Below are 27,166 nucleotides of genomic sequence, written 5' to 3'. Positions count from 1 at the left end.
TAAATAAGTAAATTATATAAATAATGAATACAAACAAAATATAGCATAAATATAATTATAAATATAATTAAGCATACATTTTTAAATATATAATTTTAGATTTTGTCAAACAACGCGCCCACGTGTTGCAATCGCACGTAACATCGTTTGTAACGCATTGCCTGATATCGGTTATTTTTCTTTGCCAATGTTATCGAATAAAGAAGAGCAAAAAAGAGATATTCTTTCTTTCTTCAAGTATTGATATTTCTACCAACGACATAAACCATTAGACATTAGGAATATATTTTTCCTTCTCTTTTCTTCTGCCTTTCTCGTTCTGTTTATTTTTTTATTTTCAAGAAAGATTTTTATTAATTGGAAAAAAATCTCTCTTTATCTTTCTTTCTTTTTCCGGTATTAAATGATTTAATGCTTGGTGAACGAGAAAAAATAAATCGATAAATAGTCTGTAAATTTAATTTTATGATATAATAAATTGATTTCTACCTATACAGCAGCAAAAGTTTGCAGCAACATTGCTTCCATATAATATGTAATATTGCTGGAATATTGCAATGTTGCTGCAATATTACTGAAAAGATCTATACTATATAAATATCATTTACATAGATTCGCCTCTTTCTCTTCAATACCAGATAATAGTAATATACAAAATTTCCATATATTTTTATAAAAACTGTTAAAAAGTAGCAAGTTACGTTCCGTATACGGTTGGAATCATTTTCTATTCCATTGCAAATTGCATTGTACTCTTTGTTCCATCTCGAGAAATTTAATTCTCGAAAAAACCCGGCGGATGCTTAACTCGCAAAGTAATTACGCGCGGCTGATGTTAATTATCCGGTGTTCGCGTTATGTGCGCGAATACTGCGAAATCGACCGATCGATTTAGTTGAGACGCCACGGAATGCCAAATGATCCCCAATGGAGCAAAACCAACTCCGGCAACACCGCAATCTGCCGGATATCGCGTAATTATCTAAGCAGGATAATATGCGCACGCGGAATGCTACGTTTTATGGTAATTATCTTTCATGGCTTGTGCTACTTTGCGCTTGGTTCACATTCCCTTTCGAGAATATCAATCTAGAAAATTTTTAAAATCAGCTTGTAAAAAATCTTGTTTTTTGACGTTTTTATAAAAATAAAAGCATTAATTTAATTAATTTTTAAAGACTTTGATTAAGAAAAAAACTCAATCGATATCAAAAATAATGTAACATTAATGTTATAATTACACATTCAATAATGTAATCGTTATGCAACATGTGTTATATATTGAGTATAAAATTATAACGTTGATGTTATGCTATTTTTAGTTTGTGTTAACTATAAATTGATTTTGAATTCATGAAGAATTATATATTTCATGAAGAATTATATAGAACTTTCTGTATTATATTATATAGATCTAATTTACATGCGCAAGGTATTATATCCGCAATATATAATCCGAAAGTTTCACGACTTCTTGTTTCTCAACTAACACCTTCTTGTTTCGCATCTTTTGTAGCGCATCGAAGAATACGTTGACAAAGTCGCGCATAAATCGTGGCTAAGTGCACCTTAGCGTAGCCGATACACGCGCCTCCACTAATCCGTATTAATCGCCAGCCATTCATTAGGAAGTCAGCAATGGGTGCCGCGTAATTCTGCACCTGGCGCACTCTCGCGATCAATCGCTCGCGTTCCTCCCTTACCATAAATCTTGCCGCTAAACTATCGCTATACGTCCGCAGAAGACAATGACCAAGTAAGCTCAACGGTTGCTGAAGCATCCGCTGTATCCCTAGGACAATCCGAAAGAAAACACACGGCACAATTGTATTTTCTCTTTGATCAAAGATGATCAAAACAGACTTTGATAAATTTTTATTGAAAAGTGCTACACACATTAAATACGTATATATAACATAAAATATTTATAAAATATTAGTAAATAATTAATAAAATATTAGTAAATAGTTTGTTGTATAAAATAATTTTAATGTAAAATAAATATGAATTTTAATACACAAAACTAGAAAATTTATACAAAAATATTGTTAGGCACCAAGATCCGTTTTAACTGAATATGGCCTTCTTCCGCTCATGGTATTTAACGATCTGACATTTTTGTAGCACATTATAACGGTGTTAAATAAATTGGAGAGAGTCGTCCATAAATACTAGAAATTGAGTGATTTTTTTCAAGCATTTAAAATCTTCTTTTAATTTCTTCTTTTGTTAACATCAAGAATGGCTTGTTTCTCTTATCATTCACAGTTTTACAAACAAATTCCGATGCTCTTTATTCGATTCAGCGAGAACATTTAATCGGATTTTGAGATTCCGCTCGTAAGAGACCGGTCACGGACGCATTCCCCGTTATTTTCCATTCTTCATTGTTATCGCGACGAAACAAAGGTAAGCGCGGTCGCGCAAAAAGACCGTAAGATGAGTTTAATGGCACTGGCACGTCGCCAAATCGCGCCGCGAGGTCGAATGCACCGATTGAAATGTTCATTACCGCCGCAAATCATCCAGCGAATCCGCGTAAGGAAGAGCTGCTTGTACTATATATCCACCACTTCGTATCTCTTTCAGCTCGCTCAACTGCGGTAGAAACGAATTGCCACGATAAATCCACCGGCGTCGATTTTTCTCGAGAGGCGCGTCGCTTCCAAGATGATAGGTTGGGATTCTTGACGCTTATTACTGTGATTCGCAAACTCGCGAGAGAAAACTGAGAAACTCTCGTTATTTATCACAATCTCAGAAAGATACAAAAATGTTATTCCTTTGGTCTACTTATTCAATAATAGCTTTAAAAGTACAAACATAATTAAATAATAATCATATTTCTTTTCGACTAATAAACTAATAATAAATTGAAATTATATTTATTCCAATAGTTGATTGTTTAAATATTTTTTTGCATTATTTTCAGCAAAACTGAATTAATCGTATGAATAGTTAATAATTTATTTTCTTCTTTTCAAAGAGAAAATTGCAAAAATTCCAATAAACGAGAAAGAAATTTTTCATTTTTTAATTTGTACCGCTAATTCTCGAAGCGAGTCTTTAACGAAAACTATTGTAGTGAATTGGCCGATTTATAAACTACTGTCTTTTTTGTTCCAGACAAAGCTCCCTCGGAAGCATCCTTCAGAGGGACTGAGTATCTCACGATAGATTTGAGCAAAGGAGAACCAGTACTCAGTACACAAGAATCCATAAGCCTCCAGTTCAAAACGAGAGCAGCAAATGGACTTCTATTTTATTCCGGTAAGTACTTGCTGTGTTCAAACGACTTTCTTTGTCAATTATAATAACTTCCCTTTAAGTGGCAATTTTATTTCCACTTGCGAATTGTTCCACTTTCAAATGCGTTTGCGGCAATTAAGAAAATAGATTCTTGATGGAAAATATTCGCAGTTCGTATATCTGAATGAATAATTAATATACGAGTTACAAAATCAGAAAATGTGAAAATAATGATTGTAAATATAGATTTTGAAGTATAAATCATAAAATTGTAAATTTTCTGGAAACGATTAATCATAGAGGCGCGCAATTAATTGAAAACAATTCAGGAAGATCAACAATGGGGTGACATCTAATCGAGTAACTTACGAACGACCGGATATCCTTTGAGAGAATGCAGATAGACAATAGAACCATCTTGGACAATGGTCGCATATTAAATCTTTAGATTGCTCCTCTTCTCTCATGGCGACATTATAGCCAATTAGATAGTTTCAGTTCGGATACCGGACGTACAGTCAACTAAAAAAATTTTGTCTCTCACCTTTTCTCTTTATGTTTAACATCGTTTTCTTATTATCTTTTTTCTCTTTCTCTTTTATTTTAAGGTGTTATATTGAATCTTATTCGATCTATATATTAATTTAAACTTCAAAATTGTTTCATTTAGAATTTTTACGCAAAATATCAATTCGAGGATATTGAAAACTGATCAAATTACTTCATTTATACCTGTTTATTATATATATCTATTTATTAAATTACAACTACATTATATCTATTTATTAATTTATAACTACATATATCAGTAATAATAGAATTTCTAATGTTATATTTAGTTCCAAAATTAATAATAAAAATATTTCGACTCTGTGCTATAATTTCAATTAATTGTAATTTTTAATATAAAAAGATCAATAATTTGATGTTACTAATAATTTCAAATGTTTAAGTATGAAGAGATGTTTACAAAAATAAGTGTTAGACAGTAAAATAAATTGCGATGTTGTTCTTCGATATTAATTTTAACTTTAACAAAATTTCAGTTTGTAATTTAAAACACAAATTTGTACAAAAATACATAAATTAAATTTAATCAAGTTGGCTGAATAATGAAGAGACTCGGAGAATAGATAGCTCAAGTCAAGATAAAAGTTTGTTTCTTACTCGCTTGTATTTCGGTCAGATTTCTGATTTATTGTTATATATTGCCTTTATATTACACCCATCGTTTCATTTGGCGTATTATAGCTTCTCACCGGATGCACATGAACCTCCAGTTTATAATATACTTACGTAATGAACGGTGGAATCAGCACAGCCAAGATGGCAAGACTGCACCATCCGCAGTAAAAGGAGGAGTTTGCACCTTCGCTCCGGTTACAGCAACTCGAAACCTATATAACGGAGCCGCAATGCCGTACCACATACACTTACATACTCTCTCATACGTCCGCATTCGCATATCCACTACACATACGACACACAAGATGCATACGTAGCAATCGTTTCTCCCTCCGCAGCGCTCTCACACCAGGCTGCTCATTTGTTCCCGAGATAAGCTATAATACAACCACGCACTCGCCGCGCATTTGAATTGCACGTATTTCCGGGGGGCATAATAATCGTCACCCCACTTCTATTCTTTCAAATCGTGGTAACGTACCGCGGGAATTCCCTCGCGAAGAACGGTAAACATAACAATCTCCTTCGAGAATTCCGCCGGAACGTGCCTGACCGTCTTTGTCTTTTACTACTTGCGCTGTCTACTTCTATACTTGGTTCGCTCACGTGCTGAGTCGCAGTGTGTTAAATTCACATCGGAAATGGTTTCGTTTGTTTTCCAGTAACTGTTGCAACACGATTACGCAAAGATATTTCTCGAATGTATTTGGGATTTACGCAGATAATTCGCATCCAGGGAATAATTAGGCAAAATACATTCCAATAACGAGCGAACAATAAATAACAATTTACTCGTGCATGTATTTGCAAATGTGTGACGATCAACGACTGTTATTTTTAATTCTAGAAAATTCGTTTGTTTTTTGACAATTAAATATTCTACAGCGTATGAGCAGAGTTGGTAGAAATGAATCATTCATAGGAATTTTGATCACACTGAGAAAAAAATATACTAAATTTTAATAAATTTATTTGAACAACTTAAAGTACAACTAAACATTTACTTACAGTAAATAAATATATTCACTCAATAACAAAAAAATGTGAATTCAAAATAATGATCCTTGTACCAAATAAATATATTTTTATATTTAATAAATATTTAATTAGTACTATTTAAACAAATGATTTATTAAAATTTAGAATATTTTTTTAATGTAGGGATGTAATTATAACGGAAGTGTGTAGAAACTCTCGCCAATTTCTCGGCTTGTAGAATCCATTTCGCAGGCGTTACCTTCGCAGCGCGTAACGTGTGTTATCATGTTTGTTGTCCGATAGCGATCCGCGATGTGCATCGCTCCGGCGATAGTATTACGCGAATAAAAGCACGATACGTAACGTAATGCACTTAGGCGCATACTAATGCGTCGCGCCAGTAGCAATTAAACTCGAAGTACTGTTTGCATCTTTTATATGCTCGAGTCTCTGGGCTGCCCGTGAGATAATTAGTATGCGGTCGCGGCCCGATTTTAAAGCGACTGCGGCAATAACCGACGGTGGCGTTTGCGAGATTCACGAATGTAACGCCATATCCGTACGTATCCCGTTTGCGCCCCTACCGATGCGCCTTAATCTACTCGCAATCTACTGATAAAAATTATAATTTCTACATATTAACGTCTCTTGTATATATTTATGTTCTTATTATTCGCTGCACATATTGAGAAAAATAATCGTAAATTGAAAAAATAATAAAAACTTGAGTTTTTTTCTCTGTAAATTCTGTTAATTTAATTAAATGCAACAGCTTGAAGAAAGTAAAACGCTATATTCACTGTATTCATAAAGGTGTTTATTAAGTGACTGTATAATAAGAGGAATTTTCACAAACAATTTTATTAGACAACTTTCTTATTTTTTATTTATTTTTTTATTTTTAATAAAAAGTAAAGAATAAATTAATTTTCGCTTTTTTTATTTCAATTTTTTCTTAAAAAGAACAATCGTTTTCATTGCGTTTAACAGGTATACATTTTTATGATATAATCCTCCGTCTGTAATCATATTTTTTCTCTCTCCGATTTTGATAAGCTTGAAAAATAGAATTTTCTAAGAGTGCTTAATAATTATAATAAAAAAATTTTTATTTTCATTTTTTATAAATAAAAAATTGTTTATTTAAACAAATTTTTTAAAATTAAAAGAAACCGATTTTCTTCTAAGGGGTATTTGACACTCCTTGAAAGTGCGATAGGACATAAAATATGTTCCTTATTTTTATTTACAAAATAGCATTAAAAGCTCATCAAAATCATAGGAGAATATTTGGATCTTTCTCGTGGTTATACTTTAAATCGTTGATATTAATTGTACAAGAATACTAATCGCGTTTAACTTTTAATCGCAAAAACCGTTCTATCGATAGAATCGTTTTGATCCTTCAACTCGTTACAAGTATAACATAATCTGCGAGGATTTTCTAACGAATTTAGCACAGGATAATTATTAACGACGATCACCGGACGTTTTAACTGGTCGTCCGGAAGTACCTCGAAACTAATGGTTAAGCGATCGTAATCGATTTATACGCGTCGCATCGTGCTATAATCCGGCAGGCGAGCTCGACGAAAAATGGAGTGAGCCAGGGAACTTGATGGACCGACGTCGCCGCGGGGGATTAAAAAGTTGCGTTGAAATTTGCGTACGTTGCTGTCGATCTTTTTTTCAGGCAATGCGTGCGACGTTAACGCGTCAAAAGGGATCGTGCTCAATGGACGGTAATGTTCCCGGTCACGTCAACACAGACAGCAACTAAAAAACGTTCGTGACGGCTGCGAGCATTTTCCGTATTCGACAATCTCGCGTCAGCCACTGTCACAATTAATTCAGTGGCATTATTTGCGCTTCAAAAGCGAGATAAGAGTTTATTCGCTGTGCAATGTACATTGCACACGCGCTCACGATACTCGTCTTGACTTTATTAGACCCGTTTTTAATTACAGGAGAGGGCGATGATTATCTCACTATATCGCTGAGAGACGGAGGCGCCGCAGTCAGTATGAGCCTAGCCAAAGGAAGATTGGATTTGCACATAAAGCCGGTCAAGTTACGATTCGATGATCGTCAATGGCACAAAATCGTCGTCCATCGGAAGGTCCAAGAGGTAACGATCTCATTATTATTTTATCTTACATCCGCAAATAAATGATGAGATAAGAGTTAAATATGGACAAATTAAAGATAGAGTTAAAGATATCGGAAGTGATAAATGATGAATAATTGTAAAAAATGGACACTGTCCAATAATGCAAATGATATTGATATTGATATACCTTCAGCTCGAGATCCGTTTTTAAATATCTAATTTTAATGAGCGGAAAATCCATTACAGTAACGGACGTTGAAGGCGCTAAATTTTCACACTGTCGCGATTCAAATGGATCGGCGAACGGACGTGAGAGCAATTTTGTTAATGTTGTGGATATACACTGGCATTCATTGCGCATTACGCGCAGTAGAATAGATAACGCAATTATTTGCGCGCTACCATCGTGGGTTCCGTGAACTGTGCGGAATGACATGAGTTTATCAGTTTATCGCCGCGAAATATTGGCATCCCTTGTCGAATGTAATATATACTGTACGGATCGGCCGTGATAATTAAAGTAAGCCAATATTTGTTCTGAAATCTGTTAATTTTGTAACAATGGGTTGTTAATTAAAGATATTGTTTCATTTACTCGCGTATCTCATTTTTACGTGAACAACATTGAAGCATTATAAATACTGTTAATTCTTCATTACTTGCATGGGGTGTCCATGATAACGCAGCTTACAAATTTACTAAATATATGAATACTACTCATATACATTATTATATTTAGCGCAAATTATTTCACAATTAAAAAAAGTTTTTGTATTTATCTTTATCCGGAGGATGTAAAGAACATTATCAATATTTATTTAATTTGTAGATAAACCCATTAAATATTTCTCTTTATTTTGTAAATTGTTCGCTTGATTTTTGTAAAACTGAGATTATGAAATACTTTGACAATGTTTTATTTGAATCTGAGATAAAAAATAAAAAATTCAAAATGATAAATCCAATACTATAGATAGCATTTTTTTAAATGTATATTATCATAGAATTTGATTTTAAAGAATTTATAATTGCGCAGCAACATCACACAAATTTCCAGTTTCATTTTATTTGAAGCTCATTAGCGTTATATGAACAGTTGTAGTAGGTACTGATTTTCAAACTGACTTTTAAACTGTCATTATGAACTCTGTGACATTAGATCCTCCTTCATTGAAGGGTACTACTCTTTTGAAATTCGACATTGTCAGCAACATTTAAATTTAATGATATCAAGAGAGTCTTGAAAATCTCTTAAAATCGAATTTCACGATAAGATCAGATTATTTTTTTGAAATTTAAATTTTAGAATTCTGAAAGTAGAATCAAATTCAGTGACTCTGAAATTTTTTTGAAAACTTCTTTGAGATCTTTTTTAAGTTTTTTTATTAAAAGATTTGCGTCCATTCAAAAAATTGTAAATCATTAATAACAAAAATTGAGATAAAATATTGTTAGAAATACCCTACGCGAATAGTTACATTAATAAAACAACATGGGTAATGTAGAATTAAATATATCGTAATAGTGTTAATTTGATATTTAGAAATTTGAGGAGCTTGAATATATGAATCAATAAAATTAAAAAGGAATAAAGAAAGATTTAAACTGATGCTGATAAAAACAACAATTATAGATATAGATACGCTTCATTATATTCGTTGCATAGAGAAACTCGAACAATGGAAATAGCGTTATACAACCAAATGCATTTAAGTAGTACGTGAAACCTTACATTTATCTGTTTCCCATTTAATTCATTTTCGTTTACTTTTTGTTTGCAAAATACTTTTTGTTAACAGGAAGCGCGATTGATTCTCGGATACCAGAGATTCTCGGATACCATTATTTTTTATTAATGATATTTTCTAAACGTACCAGATTAGATATCTGTAAAAAGTAACAGAAAATTTGTTTTTATATTTTCCGTATAAAAATAAATGTTATATATTATGAAACAGTTTAACAAAATTAATATTTATAAAATTAATATTTAACAATACAATTTTATAATTTAAATAAAAATATTTCCATTTAATCTGAATTATTTTTTTCAAACATGTCTACTTTTTATTGAAATAATTATTTTACTTTAGTTTTAAATCATAATTCTTTCATTTTGATAAAAAATATGTGTAATACATTCTTAAACTAATTTTGAAAATCTTTGCAATGCTCTTTATTCGCTCATAACTCAAAAGGGCTGTTTTTATGTTTCTATAAAAAAGAAATTTACTCAAAATTGATAAAAAAATCTAATCTGATCCGAAGGAAATACGCTTTAATGACGAACACATAGAATTTTCTTGACTTATCTATTTCTGACTAACGTTCGTTATCTCATATCAGAATCGGAATGCGCCACTCCGCACTATGTACAGTTACAATTTAAGGGCTGCGGATGTGCAGCGCATCGAGAATTAGGTCGAGAATGGTGTATAGCACGACTCTAATGTCCGCCGCTGCTTTGGATAATTTTCCTGAGCACACGCTGTTCGTTTGAGTCACTTCCGCAGCTGTGTAAACGAGGAATCGATTCTCCGAACATGTGCTGCCGAAGGACATCGTCCTCTGCGCTGCGGTTAAACCAGGGAAATATTTACCCAGCATTGTAATAGGAAGATTTCCCTGGGTTTTCCTAAGCAAAATTTATATTTTTAGTATAATTCTAATATTGTTATAAACCGTTAATTTTTTTTAAACATTCTGTAATAATGACACTTTTTTTCATCAGACATTTGAAGATGAATTCAAAAATTAACAAAGTATGATTCATATTTTTTTTTATACTTCTGATCCTTAACTGCGGCAGACTTGTTTGCAGAGAATCTGTAAAGAGTTTCAGTGATCTATTGTTCCGATTTTAATCATTGAATAATATTAACAAATTAATTAAGACAATCAATTTATATAATCACGAATGTGTACGACGTTTATATCGTAAACGCATATTATTTATTATCACGCTCCAGTTATCTTTACTTACGCGATGAGTGGCGATATCTGTCCACGTGGCATTTCAATATGCATCGCACACGAACATATGCGATATATGCAACTGTTCTCATCGCTTTACAAAGCGCATGTTGCGACATATCTCGGACGTACGCAGCTCAAGGCATCAAGTAATTGTGCACATTTTCAATAGCGAAAGATAAAGACTAAATTGCGAACAGAACGACCATGTATCGGCCATGTATGATTATTTCCCGCGTTTTACGATGCACATTTATAGTAGCACGCTTTGTTAAAAAGAAAAAGCACTCGTGTTTATTGGGTAAAACATGCACGATGCGTTTCTTCGATATTACGTGCACGGAAAGTGCTAACTTGATGAGTATTCATATCTAGTCTGCAATTAATAATAATCAATAACAAAGGATCGCAAAAGAGGCATAGCACATGTCGAGAACGTTCGAATAATCGATTAAAACGTGAAAAATAGAGGGTAGATACAATAAATCTCCGATATCTTAAAAATGATGAAACAAAATAAAAACAGATACACATATTTATTTCTAATACATTTTTCCTTTTTATTATAAAGAATAATTTAAAAAGCTTCTTACAAAAAATGATTAAATACACACTTTTGCATGTACTAAACTAACTAAATTTTCTCATGAGTACCTTTAGTGGCTCGAAGAATATTGAACCGGTATTCCACTTCACGCCAAATGCGGTGCAGCGTGTCGTTAGTTATGATGCCAATGGCAGCCACAATTTGGTTGCATATAAGGCATTCACGTTTGACATTTTAGTGGAGAAAATTATGTTCTTGATATACACTCAGAAGAAGAAATCTAATGGGATAATATCAGGTCATTCGATAAAAATATAAATTTGAGTGTATTTCAAACAAAAAAAAATTTTTCGTCAAATCATCGTATTTATATTGATTCTTAAGATAATATATTTAAGATTATATTAATTTTTAAAATACAATATTAAAACCTCGTTCATCATATATATCTTTTGTATATGTATATGCGATTGTTATATTTATTGAATTATTTCAAAATCAAAATTGTACATATTTGCTACTTGAACAATTTGATTAACTTCTTTATTGTATCTTTAAATGCAAAAGATGTAGATTTTTCTTTCAGGATATATATCTCTTGAAAGAAATAAATATCTTGTAGCTCAATAATTATGGCTATTCTTATAATCTTTTTATTAAGAATTGGCTACAAACTTCATTAAAAAAATTTGCTAATTCCAGAATGGACAGAATAATTGCGACATTTTGTGGTCAAATGAATAAGAATAAATAAGAATAATGAATAATAATAAAATAAATAATATATACTATATATATTATAATAATATATAATAATATATACTATATATATTATTACAGTATGTATATATTTACGATAATAATATATTTTTTGTAAATTCTCAAAATATTTTAAACACTTTAAACACTTCAAAACATTTTAAACACTTATTCAGCTAAGATCGCTATGTGTAAAGAAACATTTGTATTGTGCTTTTAGTAAAGGTTAAGCTTTATGGACAAGAATGAGAGGTAGAAAAAAATATGCATTCAGTGAGATTAGTTGTTGCTTCAAACAAGAATTCTTGTAACGCTCTTCAACCCTTGTATTTTATGAGCGGTGTGACTACACGCTTTCTGGGTGCGTTCAAAGAACAAAGAAGGCTTTTTCGTTCACTTTTTGAACGTTGTCCTTCGACCAGTTTACTATCACGATACGTGTAAAGGTTAACACCGTCGACACAAAGGAGGAAGGAAGAGAAAGAGAGCAGGAAAAGAGATTGGGTGTCTAGACACCCCTACTCTTCAGTTAGACTTGAGCCCTCGGGAGTCTCGGGGTGCGAGTTGCGAGGATCGACTTGCAGCGCGGATTGCCTATTACGTTCCTCCCGCGAGCGTTTACACCCATCGTATGTTACACACGGACACTATTATCTCGCCAATGGTTTAATTGTGCAGCGGTTACTATGGGCGTTTCACCAATGTATCTATACGTACATATATAATAATAGACGAATATAAGTATCTTTTATCTTCTGTAGAAATTGTATTTTTATTTTCTGTAAAATTTTTACTGAATATTTTATTTGTTCCTTTCACTTTATGTACAGATTTTATTGCATACATATTAAATACTTTAGCTTATCGCAAGAGAAGAATAAGAAAAAACGAAGTTTGTTTGTAACCCAAATTAAAATTCATAATGAGTTCAAAATAAATTCAAAAATAGAGGAGGAACTATTTGCAGCATTACTAAATTTTTTAATTCCATTGATAATAAAAAACTTTTAATATATGTTTTTAATTTCTAAAAACGTTTATTTTTTCCGAGAGAGAGAGAGAGAGAGAGAGAGAGAGAGAGAGAGAGAGAGAGAAGAGAGACTATTTCTCTTCTCTCAAATATAAAATACGGGAAATTCTCTGTTGCAAAACAAAATAGTTAATTTTAGATCCACGTTCGTTCAGTAAACAACTGAAACTTTGCAATACTTAATGTAAAAACATTTGTTGTTCGAGAATACGAAGCAAACATTATTTACGTTGCGTTTAATTCTGTATTCAATTAATTTATACGTAGTTTAGCTGTTTGCTGTGTACTTTGCTATCAGCTTCATTTGTTAATAGAAAAAAGAAACATGGTTTAAGCGAATACAAACTTTTGTTTTTGTTTATAATAAGGTTAAATATAAAACTATGTTTATGTTTTAATATATTATGAATTCGAGTTACGTTATGGAATCGACTAAGCTGTTTATTTTTTATACTCGCTCAGGAATGCTTCGAAATTCGAAAATGTAGAGGAACTGAAATCCAGCTGATGTTCCGATGACACGCACTAGTCCATTGAACGCACGATATTTCGCGGTAATGTTCGTTAATATCGACCAACATGAATATTCTGATGATATATTCCGCATGCGAACTTCTAAGATTTCAATCGATTACATCACCTATAGGAGTGTTATAAATTAAGCTCTTAAATTTATTAAATGCAATTGGCTTCGAGATAAGTGTTATCAATTAATCACGTAGATTTTAAAATAATCGCTTATATGCGCTATAATGTAATAGAGTAACTATGTAATTGTCTGCAAAAGAAAAAAATCGGTAAAAGATATAATAGACGTTCAATAGATGTTCAATGTTTTATATTATTATTTCTGTTAATTGCTAATGTTCATAAGCATAAACATATTTATATTATCATACTACTTATATCTGCAACAATTTTATTCGCTTGTATTAATAGATGAAATTAATCTTTAGAAATCGGAAAGAAGGGTATTTATTTTTAAATTTTTAACTTTTCTTTGAATAAAATTTATTATAATTTATTGTACTTTGTCCTTGTCAAAACGACACTATTCCAGTGTCACTATGACTTTTCGTCCTATAAAGGCCAATTAAAAAAGTTATAAAAACATGTAATAATTAAAGATAGATTAATTATATTTAAGTAAACTACACTTGTATTTCACAAATTAAGAGTTATATCCTTCAATGTATTTGCAAGTAGAAATGAAAAATAAAATCCAGCCTGGCATCTAGCACGAGGGATGCCTTTAGAATGAACAGGAAAAATGCGCGTAGTCGATTCGAAGATCCTCAAAGGACGAAGCCTGCCACGATCGCGCGTGCTCCACCCGAGAGATTCCACCGATCTCTGACAGAAAGATTTAACATCGTATCACCTCGGAGCGTATCCATTCACTGCGTTCAGTGCATAGCTATGAGGGCAACCCGTTCGTTCACGTTCCTTCTCGCAACGAATTCTTCCCGCTTTTGCACGCACAAGCGAGCACGGAGTGACGGAGTGAGGCGGATCGCGTCCTCATCCTTCGTACGTCACTAGATCAGGTGTCCCTTAAACGCGAGTACTTTCATCTCTCGTTGCCACACCCTCGCTTTTTCGTGACGACAAGTGCATCGACCGAAAGGCTGAGCCCCCGTATTCGTAGATAAACAAGGAATACGCAGGAATTACGTTATTTTATTTGATGCCGTGTAGAATTTACCTAAAATTCAACAGACTTTCACGATTTAAAATTTTGTCTGATGTTCATGTTTCATCTTATATCTTTTTATTATATACGTAAAAATAAAATTTATTGTAGTGTAATTTATTAGGTGTAATAAAAAGAAATCCATTATTTTTGCATGAAATTGAATGGAAAAATAATGGATTTCTTTTTACTACACCTAATATTTATACTCACAATATATTATACAAAAAAGACGATTTTCTTGAAATATCTAAAAATTTTAGTTAGATATAGATCTGAAAATAATTTTGTTGAATAATCAAATAATTATGTAGGATACGACGCTGAAATTACTAAATGTCAAAACTTTACAACTTCTTGCAGCATTGCTTATTAAGCTTGAGATTTTTATTTGATTATTTTGATCCAAAATTATTTTCAGATCTGCATCTATCTAAATTTTTAGATACTTCATCGTTCTTTTTGCGTAAAAATTAAAAAAGTGTTATAAATAATGATCTACTTGACATTTTTTTTCTAAGGAAGAGTCTTTAAACTATCCGAAGAAATTACGATTATAAAAGATATCGAATTTTTTCAAAACACTTTGCAAATTAAAGTTAAATTAGAAACTTTTATGTAAAGACATACATCTTTGGCTAAGAAAAAAAAGCAAATAAAATAGCAAATTCTTTTTGAAACGAAACTTTCCTGTGCTACTTTTTCTGCCAGGATACGCGATGCGAACGAAGAGATTCGGGGTCGTATATACCCTGCTATAAATCAAGATTTCAATTCGTCGCCTGCCGGATCGAACTTATGTGCATCGATAGCGCCTCGCTTCTCTTGTCACGCTTGGCTTTCACGACGTGGAGACTTCGGGAATTTACTATCGAAGTATGCCATCTACGATACGTTTGTTGTCACGATCGATTCTTGCTAGAGGAAGAAACAGAGAATGCTCGTGTAATAATGTCCGTTGAATGCGAGAAAATTTACGTAGAAAGATTAAATGCGTACAATTGCATGCAAAGGGATAAAGAGCATGCAAAGTTATAATAAAATGAATTGTTTGAAAAGTTTAGGAAAAAAATAAAGAATCTTTCTGAGAAATTATGTGATAAGCAGCACGCAGATTGTGCACATTAAAAACGTATTTTTTATAACATGTTATTTCTTTCGGATCGTGATTTCATTTTATTAAAGATCTTTTTTACTTTCTAAATTACAATGCTGCGTAAGATTAATCTAAAGACAAACGCCGTATAACGTTCCAAATCAGAGCTTCGAGAAATGAATATGATTCGTTAGTCTCCGACGTTTGTGAAATATCTGGGAAGAGATCATCGAGAATTACGGCGGAATAGAAGGATCTACGATCCTTCGTTTGCGGAATGTTTGAAGTACCCGATCTAAAGCCGCGGCATTAAATCATTCTCATGAATGAGAAAGATTTGCAACGCATTCGAGCGGTTTTCCGGAGAACGTTTAATTCGTTACGTATGATTCAGTTGAACAAACATTAGCTCATCCGAAAGAGAATCCGGAGGAATGCCGGAGCTTTTCTTTGATATGCTGTAAAGTAGTCCTTAAATTCACGACGTTCAGTGAAGATCTCATTAGAATCTCGATGATCGTATAATGTCAATTTTATGTAAAACGCATTTATTGTATTCGATATTAAAAATATCGTTATAACATCATAAATAATGCTACTCGATAGATTTATTTTTTAATTAATGTATAATATTATGATTGTTCGTAATTAAAATATTGTATAAATTAGAAATACGATTAAACCTTTGTATTAAAAGTAAAATTCATACTTTGAGATATTTCATATTTTATTTCGACATGTTCTGACATAAATTATAAACTGCCTCATTAAATATTGACTTTTCGTTATTCGTAAAGCCCAACTCTGTAACTCGTGTAGATACAGAGCGTTAAGCTTCAAGGGACAAAGCTTATCGAGCTCGTAATCCCTTTGTTCCCTATTTTTATACTCGACAGTGTACTCAGCATAGGAAATCTCATCGAATATTATTCGCTGAGCCTGAAGGCGATCTAAATCGAAAGCCAATTAGGCAGATAACTGATCAAAGGCAAACAATGAGCGTATCGACTATTGCTTGCCGAGATATTAACATAATACCGAATCAAGAGCCATTCGTATATAGGACTGACCATAAGCCTTTAGAAGCTGTTTGCTTTGCCATAACAATACAATCCTTAAATTGATTGTAATGTACGCATTAAATTCGATGTTATAATGATTATGTGAAATTTTATTCAAAATAAAAATTGCAATTTACACATATTTTCAAGTGATATATGTTATGACATATTGTACTTGTCATCTGTTTCGATAACTGCTTTTTATAATCTATTATTTTAACTTTTGCACAAATATTTACAATCGACATTATGCAAAAGTACAACAATGAATAGAATATACTTACATTAAATATATAAAAATTTATATAAATTATATTTTTATTTATTAAATATATGCAAGAAGTACGAATTCAACAAAAATAAAATTCAATAAAAATAAAATAGTTAACTGTGTATTATAAAAACTTTATAAAGTTTGTAACCACAATGTATATTTAATGTGCACAATCGTCAAACGACAAAGAAAAAGTCTACAACGATTGTTTGACAAATTCATGTGACTACGATAATCGCCAGAAGAGATACATATGTGTGCGTTTTTCGTGATCATTTCGTAGCGCGCAAAAGCAAGAGCTCACCGGCTTTCTCGTTCTGGTCGTTGCCGTTCTGTCAGTCGTTTAATCGCCTCATGATCAAAGGGACTCCTTAATAAGGCCCACACAACCGCATGTTCGCTAACTGCCCACGTTTAGAAAGCAAATACCTTTTGTCGTACATACACATTCGAAACATTATCAATAGCAGGAAATTTTACAGATAAAATCTTGGAGTTCTGTATCGCTCATTTAAAAGTAATCAAACAATTTTATCTCTGTCATAAATCTGCAAGAAGGGTGAACGAAAATAAGATAAAATGAAATGGAATATTTTTCAAGTTATTTATGTTTAATAAAAGCTATTTCTTATATCTTTTGAAATAAATGAAAAAGAGAGAATTTTGGGGCTTTACTCGGACAGTGATCTTATTATCATTTAAAAGATGATAAGATAATTAAGTTCCTAATGAACATTTGCAAAAAAATTTAAATTCCGAACTTGACTCGTACCGCCAAGCAAAGTTTTTATATACTAAATTGCGAGCCTTCTTTTACGAAGAAATAAAAATCGCTGAAGTTTCTACAAATACGTAAAATACATTTGCGTTTTTCTCGAGCGACGCGCCGCGTAACTATTCTTGCATCAAAAAAGTTCTTATGATAATCCAGACGAAAAGTTTCGTTCGACGTCGAATAGCTCGCGAGCTTTCGCGGCGATCAAGCTTCGAAAGCTTTCGCACATCGGGCAACTTTTTGGATTTCAATTGTCAACGCCGCGCCGCTCGAAAACGCCCGGAAACGCATAAAATGTATACTGTGTACTCTATACTGATTGCACTTTATGCTTTATGTTTCAGATCTCTTCAATAACCAGCTTTTGCAGGGTGAGTGTATGATTTTTATTATACCACATATTGTATGTATGTACATGGCGCTTTGATGCACCCGATCAATTGCATTGAAAGTGCAAATATTATCGCAAAAAATAGCGCGTAAAAGAATATTACAATCGTCCCAGTTGAATTTACATTATTTAGTTGATTAATCACGATTCTTCTTTGTGTACTTTTTTTTATAAAAGACTTTGTTTTACACTCAATACTTGATATTACTTTTATATTTTATCAAAAACGACAAATTTATTTTATTTTAATTCGATTCGATGATTATAATTCCTATATTTTATCTGCAATAACATACATCGATACTATATAAATATAATTATAAAAAAGATTATTTTGAAAAATATTACAAGATTAAATTTTAAAAAATATTATATTTGTAGGAAATTCGTTTAATGAATATTTAAAATATTTTTTTATCTTAAATTGATTAAATATTAGATTTGATTATTTCTTTTTTGCTATTAAGTATCTTTATTCTTACTAAGTATTCTTATTCTTAAACGTCTTGAACGCAACGGAGAGCGTGAACTTGCCTGCATTCTAGAGAAATTTTGAGGCATTTTTAACAAGAACTCAGTCATCCATCCATTTAGGTCCTCTGGCCACGTTCTTTTATTGCTCTACTCATGTCCTACCGAGACACGGGTGATCTCGAGATCTCCATTCAAGTCTCGTCCTCTCGCCTACGTGAGCGTCGTTGTCTCGCACGCTGTGCTTCCGGGCGGAAAGAATCTCGTGTGAATTTTTTATTGAAAGTATTTTCACAAGAGTGGCATACAGAAATAAGTTGACAAATGTTCTCACATTATTTATCCTAGCTCAATGCCACTGAACTATAAAATACGCGGAGGACTTTTAGTTTATAAATGATGTTATACCGTGAGAAGAAATTCCTACATTTTTGTCCTGACTGAAGAATTAATAAACGATAGATTTTTAATGAAACTGCAAAACATATCACAGTATTATTAATTGTAACTACAATACTTTGTATTTCTTGAAATTAAGATAATCGAATTATTAACAGAGAAAGAAATAATTCGGTAAAAGAAAATTTCGGAGAATAACAAAAACATTTGGAAATAATAGAAACATTTTAACATAAATTTTTACTTTTATAATTAATGTATAAGTATAATGTAATTGTGAAGAGAGATAGAGCGGGAGAAAAAGAAAGAAAAGAATAGAAATATGTATACACACACACACACACACACACACACACACACACACACACACACACAAAAGACTTTTTTTATAACTTTAATAAATTAATCTGATTTAGGAAGTTACATATTTTACACCGTAAAATTAGATGATTAAGAGTAATTTTATATTTTCGTAATACTAATGTTTCAATTGTTCATGTAGAAGATAAATTGCTTTATATATTATGAACGGAATAACATTTCAATAAACGATGAATTTTCCATCGCCTGTCTGTCTCAAAGAAATATACCGACGATTTCGACGAGACGGCGGAAAAAGTTGCAGCTGATGCATCTCGCCTGCACTTGACTGCTTTCAAGCGAGGAGTCGGAAAAAGATTCTGAAATGCAAATGGGCGCGAAACCGATCGATTGCATAATTTACGGTACAGCTCGTGAGCTGAAAATACTGACGTTATCACGAATTTCTTGTCACGTAAACGTAAATTACTTCTTTTACTTATCGCTGACAATTTCCCATTAGTTAAATGCGAGTATTTCCACTTCATATATTTTTTTTTCTACGACACATTATGTAATAAAAATTAGCAATCTCGCTAAAATTATAAAAATTATATAACGTACTCTCTAAATCTGAATCAATCAATAGTCATTCAGGGGCATTTGGTACTGACAATCAGTGAAATTTAACTAAAAAAGAAAAAATGTTTGATTATATAACTAAAATACTGATATTTGTATGTTAATTTCAATTTTCCAGTACTATATTCATTGAATTTATGCACACATCAAAACAAGGTTAGATCACATAATAAAGATCAGCTAGATTAGGGATCTCACATTTCATTCACTGATTATCAGTAGCATACTTGGCACTGATATCAGTGATTATTAGTGATTATCCTGATTCAGATTAGAAAGTAACATGAAATAATTTTTGCAATTTTTTAAATAATTTAACTTTGCAATTAAATGATATATATCACAATAGTTTCTATTTTGATGTTCATTTTTGGACATATGAAATATAAATAGAAATCAGTTTAATATGTTACTATCCTAAAAACTATTCTCTTTCTTGAAATTATATCTTATGTCGGATTGTGACACGACGTTATCGCTCTAAAAAGCAAGAATAAATCATTCATAATGCAAAGAGCAAGGAGATCTCGCATTGATACTGCCTTTTTCTTCCCTAGTGAGTATGCGCGTAGAAGTTTTCACATTTCCCGTCTTTTCACCTCGATGTTTGAGTTTGAACCGTTCTTAAGACTTTCGCGATGCTCCAGTAAATTCGATGATGACGTTTCTCCGGTTTTCCCTGGTTTCCCACGAATCTTTTTCCTTGTTTTTCACTCATTCCGCAGGCCGCCTTTCAGGGTGTCGGGTATAATTTACGATCTCGTTAAAAACGTAGAAATCATTTATTTCCGTGGTACGACGTAATGTAGAAAAACGATTGGTGAAGCGAACGAAACCAATAGTGAAACGGAATCATTTTGCAGCTTCCATTTTTAACGTGGAACAACGTTGCTATTTGTTACATGATAAAAACTTTGTGTTTTCAAATAGCAGTTGAATAAGCATTGTTAAAAATATTATATTGAAAAAATATATATATTGAACAAATAATTCAAATAGGTATATTTACAATCTCAATATTTTAATAAAAGTATATAATTAAAAGAACATTAATTGAACCTTAATTTTATAATCTTAATATGAGAATTTCAATAATTTGGATTTTTTTTTACTTAAATTTAATTAATTTTTTGAAATCTTTACTTTTAATATCTTTAATTTTTAAAACATTTCTAAGTCTCTAAAATTTTGGGATTTTTATTTCATAATAAAAATCATAGATAACTTTTTAAACTTTTTACTTATATAATATAAAAGAGATAAAATTTAATAATTTCTTTGATTTGCGATAAATATTCAGGAAGCAAAATTTAAAAATCATTAGCGACAACAAAATACAATATACTTTTACGTCTCCACAGACGCGTACAAATGCACAATGTCCGTCATCCGTGAGCGGCTAAGTAGAGCTTACGTCTAGTTGTAATAAATAGTCTACTCCATCCCCTTTGTCACTCCGTTCGCTCCATATTCGTCAAACGAGGATCAGCATACTGGTTGCAAGAGGGACCCTCTCTCGCGTATGTTTCCTCCGGTGGGTTTGTGGCCCACTTTCCTGGCTACGTTTATTGTGTTGCCCCAAATACATTGTGCACGCAACCGAGGAATGTCTGCTGACGCTTGGTGGCTCACGATTATCATGACAAAAAGAAAAAGGTGCTATTAGAGGACATTCTTCTTTTAAACTGAGACTTGCATGGCTCCTTTCCACGTCATCGTTCATTTAGGTTTTTAAAATAATATCTATATTATTAAGAAATTAATTTTAGTTACATTGCATAAAATATTTAGATATGCAATTTTCTTGCATGTAAAATTTTGAAAATGTATAAAAGTTTCCAATTGACATCGATTAAAAATAATATAACATTTATGTTATAATTTTGTACTTAACAATGTAAATATTATATAATATGTGATATATTATGTTGCTGAGAAATAATAATATAGATGTTGTTATGTTACTTTTAATTGATGTCGATTGGGTTAATACTATTATTATTTTATATATCGCTTAATCTTTTATTATTAAGTTTGCAACGTTGTATATTATATATATTTATGTATATACATATATTTATATATGTTATTATATATAATGTATAATGTAGAATTAATGCAAGAATTCATAGAATATTAATCATTGAACTCATAACGAAAAATGACAATAACAAAATGCACACAAAATATACATTATATGTATTTTAAAAGCGACGGGTCATAAATTATCATGTTAGCTCAATTTCAGGGAAAGAAAATAGTTGCCTGTACAATGAATTACCGGTTCAGTTCACATTTGGACACTGTTATAAATGTTTAAGACGGCCATTAGCACGAGTCAGCGAGTCCAGAAGCGGCTAATGAAGATGGAAAATTAATTAAGTCGGAAAATTAATTTCTTCCTCGTGATAGAGCGAGATATTGCGGTTTCCCGATTCAAATCAAAGCTGCGAATTTTGATTTACTTCGGCTTAATTAAATTTCCACCTGAATTAGCGACTCACCAAAGTACGCTAATCCACGGACGTAATGAGCCTCACAGGAGATATAAAACTGAAAATTTATAAAACCAAGTCTCTACATATTTAAGATATATGCTTATTCTATCGAACAATTCAATTTTAATTTATATATCTTCGTTGATGGCTCTATAAAAAAAATCGATGATCGATAAACGATCAGAAACATATAATACATAAACAAGCATTTAATAATTTATACATACACCTAAAGCAGTTGAATCGATTTAACTAATGGTTTGTCATTTATAAATTGATTACGTAAATAATTATCTTATTAATTATACATAAATAAATTCATTATTTATTGCTATGAATTTATTATTTCGTAGGAAAATATTACGCGCGTAAAATTCCTCATTTAGAGTTACATATCAACTATTTTAATTGGATATTACTTTACTACTAAATTTTATCATAAATACAGTTGTTATTAAGTGATGGCAGAAACGCATTAACGTATCTTTACACTTTTATGCAAAGTACGTTTTACTGTGCGGAACACCGTTACTCGTAGACAGTTCCTTAATTTCATCGCGATGAGCTCAAGATCTATTTGTTCACTGAGAAGCATCGGAGATAAGGCCTGGAGGATTATGAAGGAGATTGCTCGACTGCGGTCCAAGGAAGCGCCCTCGACAAGAGAGCTACCTAATTACGATGAAGGAAGGCGGAAGCGCCAAACAGGGCCGGTCCTATATACGGCTTTAATGCTTCACATTATATTTTTGGAGCTAATAAGTTAATTAAAGAGATTATTTGTCGAAGTTTCATTTTTGAAAGTCTTAATTCTATCTTTGTTATAATTTTATTTTATATATCCTGTTTCAGGCTGCTGTTTCCTGCTGAGTAATATATTGTTTTCTAAAACATAGATTTTAAGATAATTGTACTTAAATAATAATGCACATTATTACTATAGAAAAAAATTAACAGTTTATATATAATAATCTTATCCAACTTATTTTTTAATTCCAATTACAATATGTTTATAATATGTTGTTACATAATATTTTATACTTTTACATTAATTTCACATAGTTCCGTATCTAAACAAATTTTATATAATGTTGCATATATAATGTTGTATATATAATGTGCAAGATTTTCTATTTTTATTATTAAAATGAAAATTAATATTAAATTAATATTTTGAATAGTTATTCAAATTTTGAAATATAAAAATATGTAAATTTTCATGATTGCATTACGAATTACCTCTGTATTTAACTAACATTTTGAAATTGAGTTATGAAACTGAAAATTCTGATTATTTTTTAAGTATGTTTAATGTAAAATTTCTTATGAAACTGAAAATGTTCGAATGTTTTAACTTGTGTAATTTGCAATTGCCTAAATTGAAAAAGCTCTAAGATTTATTTTTTACTATTAAACTAAACTATTAAAAATCTTCAGGCTGCATTGCGGCGGCCCTGGTGGTAAGAGATGATGAAGAGTAGTAAGAGGATAGTATCTTCTTCTCAGTTAAATGCCTTCGAGAGAGATACAGCGAGAGGACGTAACATCCTAACGTTTTAACCCTGCCCATTCTATCCGGTTTCCCTTTCTGTTGGTTAAAGCGTTGATAGACTAAAAAGGAAGGATATAACCGAAAGATAACGTCTATCGACACCACTGCTAAGATCGTAATGAACCGCTCCTCAAGAACGGTGCTTGTCTAAATGCTAAACTTTACGACATACCCGCATGATCGCCCTGAAAACTTTAGCCGCTCTTTTACTACCGAGATGTAGAAGCGCGTTACTGACGTTAATGCCGGTTACTTTTATAGGAACAGCAAGATATAACGACGCTTGCAATTTATCGGTTTGGAAAAAATTACGGGCGGAATAAGCAAGCCTTCATTTAATGAATGTAGACTTTAAATAGGCAAAAAATTGAGAAAATCATGAAATTTAAAATTATTAGAAAAATTACAAAATATTACAAAGCTAATATATTTTGAAGATTATATTAAACTAATAATATTAATATTAATGGTATTAATATTTTTTTTAATTTGAATGTGTGCTAATTGTGTACAGAAAGTGAACTAAAGTAAGAGTAAAATTAATTCTATAATTCATCATAGAATTTTTATTCTTTAATTTAATTCTTTCTGTTATAGCTCTCTGCTATTGTCGATGGGGTTTACGCTGAGCATGGTCATACTGCGGGATCATTCACACACTTGGCCAGTGATCGACTTCTCGTCGGTGGAGGAGCTGATGCGAGGTCCTTGCAGGGTGCCAAAGGGATCATCAACTTTGTTGGATGTCTGAGAAAGGTTGGATTAGCAGCATGACTTATTTATATCTTGCAGCAGGTTTCTTATCCTCTTACATCGTAAATAAGCTTAACTGGAATCAAAATTGCATAAAGCGTAATAGAAGCCATTGACCATTTTAATGCTAGATTTCTACATAAGCTATAAAAATATTAGTTTCAATATTTTACAAGAAAATAATATAAAATGCAGTAGAACTCAATAAAGTTATTTTTGAATATCTAACTACAATAGTTTAAAATTAATTTCATAAATAAACAGCCTAGAGACTTTAAATAACATTAAGTGATAAACTAAAGACAAAATTATTTAATGAATCGGAAATACAAATAATAATTATAAAGTAGAGAAAAATAAATGATCAATGACTGAAAATAAAACATATTTCATAGAGCAAATCTCTAAGGAATAAATAAATATAAAAATTATACTTTTCAATCAATTTCCATTATTTAACAAATTTCAATCTTAATTATAAGAATGATAGTTGAATTGAAAATTGCATTAAGCAATGATTCGTGACATTTTTAGAAAGAATTAACTATCACTTTTGTAATAAATTTGTAATAAGTTTAAAATTTAACTTGATTGAATTTAAATTTATTGTAGCACAATTCGTATTAAATAATTTCTAAATCTGAACTAATTTTATGTTTTCGTTTTTTATTAACATAGAGAAATAACTTAAAATATTACTGATTTATTGTATGCCCTCTTATTTATTTTGATATAAACAAACGGCTACTTTTTCATGAGATGAGATAATAATAGTGCTGGTGATCGAATCATACCATCGAGCGGAATAATCATTAAATTGCCTTTTTTGTGTTCTTTTTTACTCAAATATCGGACAATTGCTGTTATAGCAAAATTACTCTGAACGATTGTCGATGGAAAATCGCGATAGCGTGATCGAACATTTGACGAGATACTTGTAGTGTCAGTAAAGAGAATATAATCACAGACTCATCGAGTTCTTTTGAGAACATACATATTGCTTAAACATTCTACGCTATAATAAATTTGATTAAAAGGTTGGCTGTTATATACATAGTATAAAGGAACGTAACACAATGCACTTATAAAATAACGAGATTCTTGTTAACTTTATACGAGTGAAATCAAAATCAGGAAAATATTTCTCAATTCCTTAAGAATGTATTGTACATATTTTTTTAAAAAAAGGAAAAACTACGAAAAAATTACAGATTTTTAATATATATTTGAAGGTAATGTAAAAAGTTTGTTATTTACATAGAATATGGACCAAAGATTATTTTAATCAGAAGTAGATAAGTTTTTAAAAAATAATTAAAATAAAATGAGAAAACTTATTTAAACTGTAAAATTGTATCATTAAATATAAATATTGACTTTCTTAAACTATATCGTATACAACATTCATTTTTACACGTAAAATTTCTAATTCTAGTTACTTTTTGCAGAGACTATACATCTGATACATTCTTAAGATTTGATTATATGGTGTAATTCTAAAATATTTATTTGCAATGATTTAATATAATTGCAAATTTTTTTATATTTTTGAGGCAATGTAACTTGATCTTTCCCATGAAAAGTTTTATCCCATTTTCTTAATTATTTTTTAATAATCAGTAAATATATCAGTATAGTTTTAAACTCCGAATTGTAAAAAGATTTTTATTATAATCGCTCTCATTAAAGAATCTTAGTTGACTTTCGAAACTTTTCGGTGGGTAACAGTAAAAGTTGAAGTGATTCCTAATTAAGAGCCCTTAAATAAATGACCATAATGCTCGTTAAACTTGTTAAGTACTAGATAAAAATATTTTTAACTAAGACTTTTACACTTTAAGCGGAAATTTTGGAATTATCTCTATTGGTAGAACGATGTACATTAAGTTTCTGTAGGAACCAATAAAAATGTCTCCGCTCAATAGAGTGTCGACGTGGTCATCGCAACGCAATGAAATATTCATGCCAGCAACTTGGGGAATTTCACCCGTGAAGAGTAAAGTCGAACTAACGCGCCATGGATGGCGACAAAGAACCGCGAATGAAGCGATAAAACTTGTCACAATATAAAACGCACTACTGAGGCGAAAGGTTAATGGCAACTGTAATTTGCTGACTGTTTGCAGCTTAAGCAACGTGATGCGAATCACTCGGTAAATTATTCCTACGAGTTTTATTTACGAGCGTGCGCACGTTCGCGATATGTAAATTGTTCGGAATTCCTTCGCGAAGTTTCGTCTTCTATCTAAGGCTCTTAGCTTCCCGTTGCAATCATATTGCATTATGACATTAGAAGCGAAAAATCGTATAAATTTTTCTTTTCCGCTATATGTAATAAATGTATTAGTTTTTTACACTTGCAGATCTTCTTATATAGATATTCTTCTTATATAGATATTTATTGATTGAAAATTTTTATCTATTTTTTAT

At 31.4% G+C, this 27,166-nt stretch overlaps 1 protein-coding gene across 1 annotated transcript in view; it reads left to right on the top strand.

Annotated features, from left to right (window-relative positions):
• Positions 1-27,166, top strand: part of LOC108686559 (neurexin-1) — a 223,869-nt gene that overhangs the window by 117,344 nt on the left and 79,359 nt on the right. The window contains exons 4-7 of the mRNA XM_018191928.1: positions 3,127-3,270; positions 7,380-7,540; positions 18,075-18,101; positions 24,581-24,739. Coding sequence (XP_018047417.1) covers positions 3,127-3,270; positions 7,380-7,540; positions 18,075-18,101; positions 24,581-24,739 — 491 coding nt within the window. The remainder of the gene's footprint in view (positions 1-3,126; positions 3,271-7,379; positions 7,541-18,074; positions 18,102-24,580; positions 24,740-27,166) is intronic.

The sequence above is a fragment of the Atta colombica genome, unplaced genomic scaffold (assembly GCF_001594045.1).
Source record: "Atta colombica isolate Treedump-2 unplaced genomic scaffold, Acol1.0 scaffold100, whole genome shotgun sequence".
NCBI lineage: Eukaryota > Metazoa > Arthropoda > Insecta > Hymenoptera > Formicidae > Atta > Atta colombica.
Note: the sequence above shows the minus strand (reverse complement) of the source record. Positions and strands in the feature narration are given on the sequence as shown.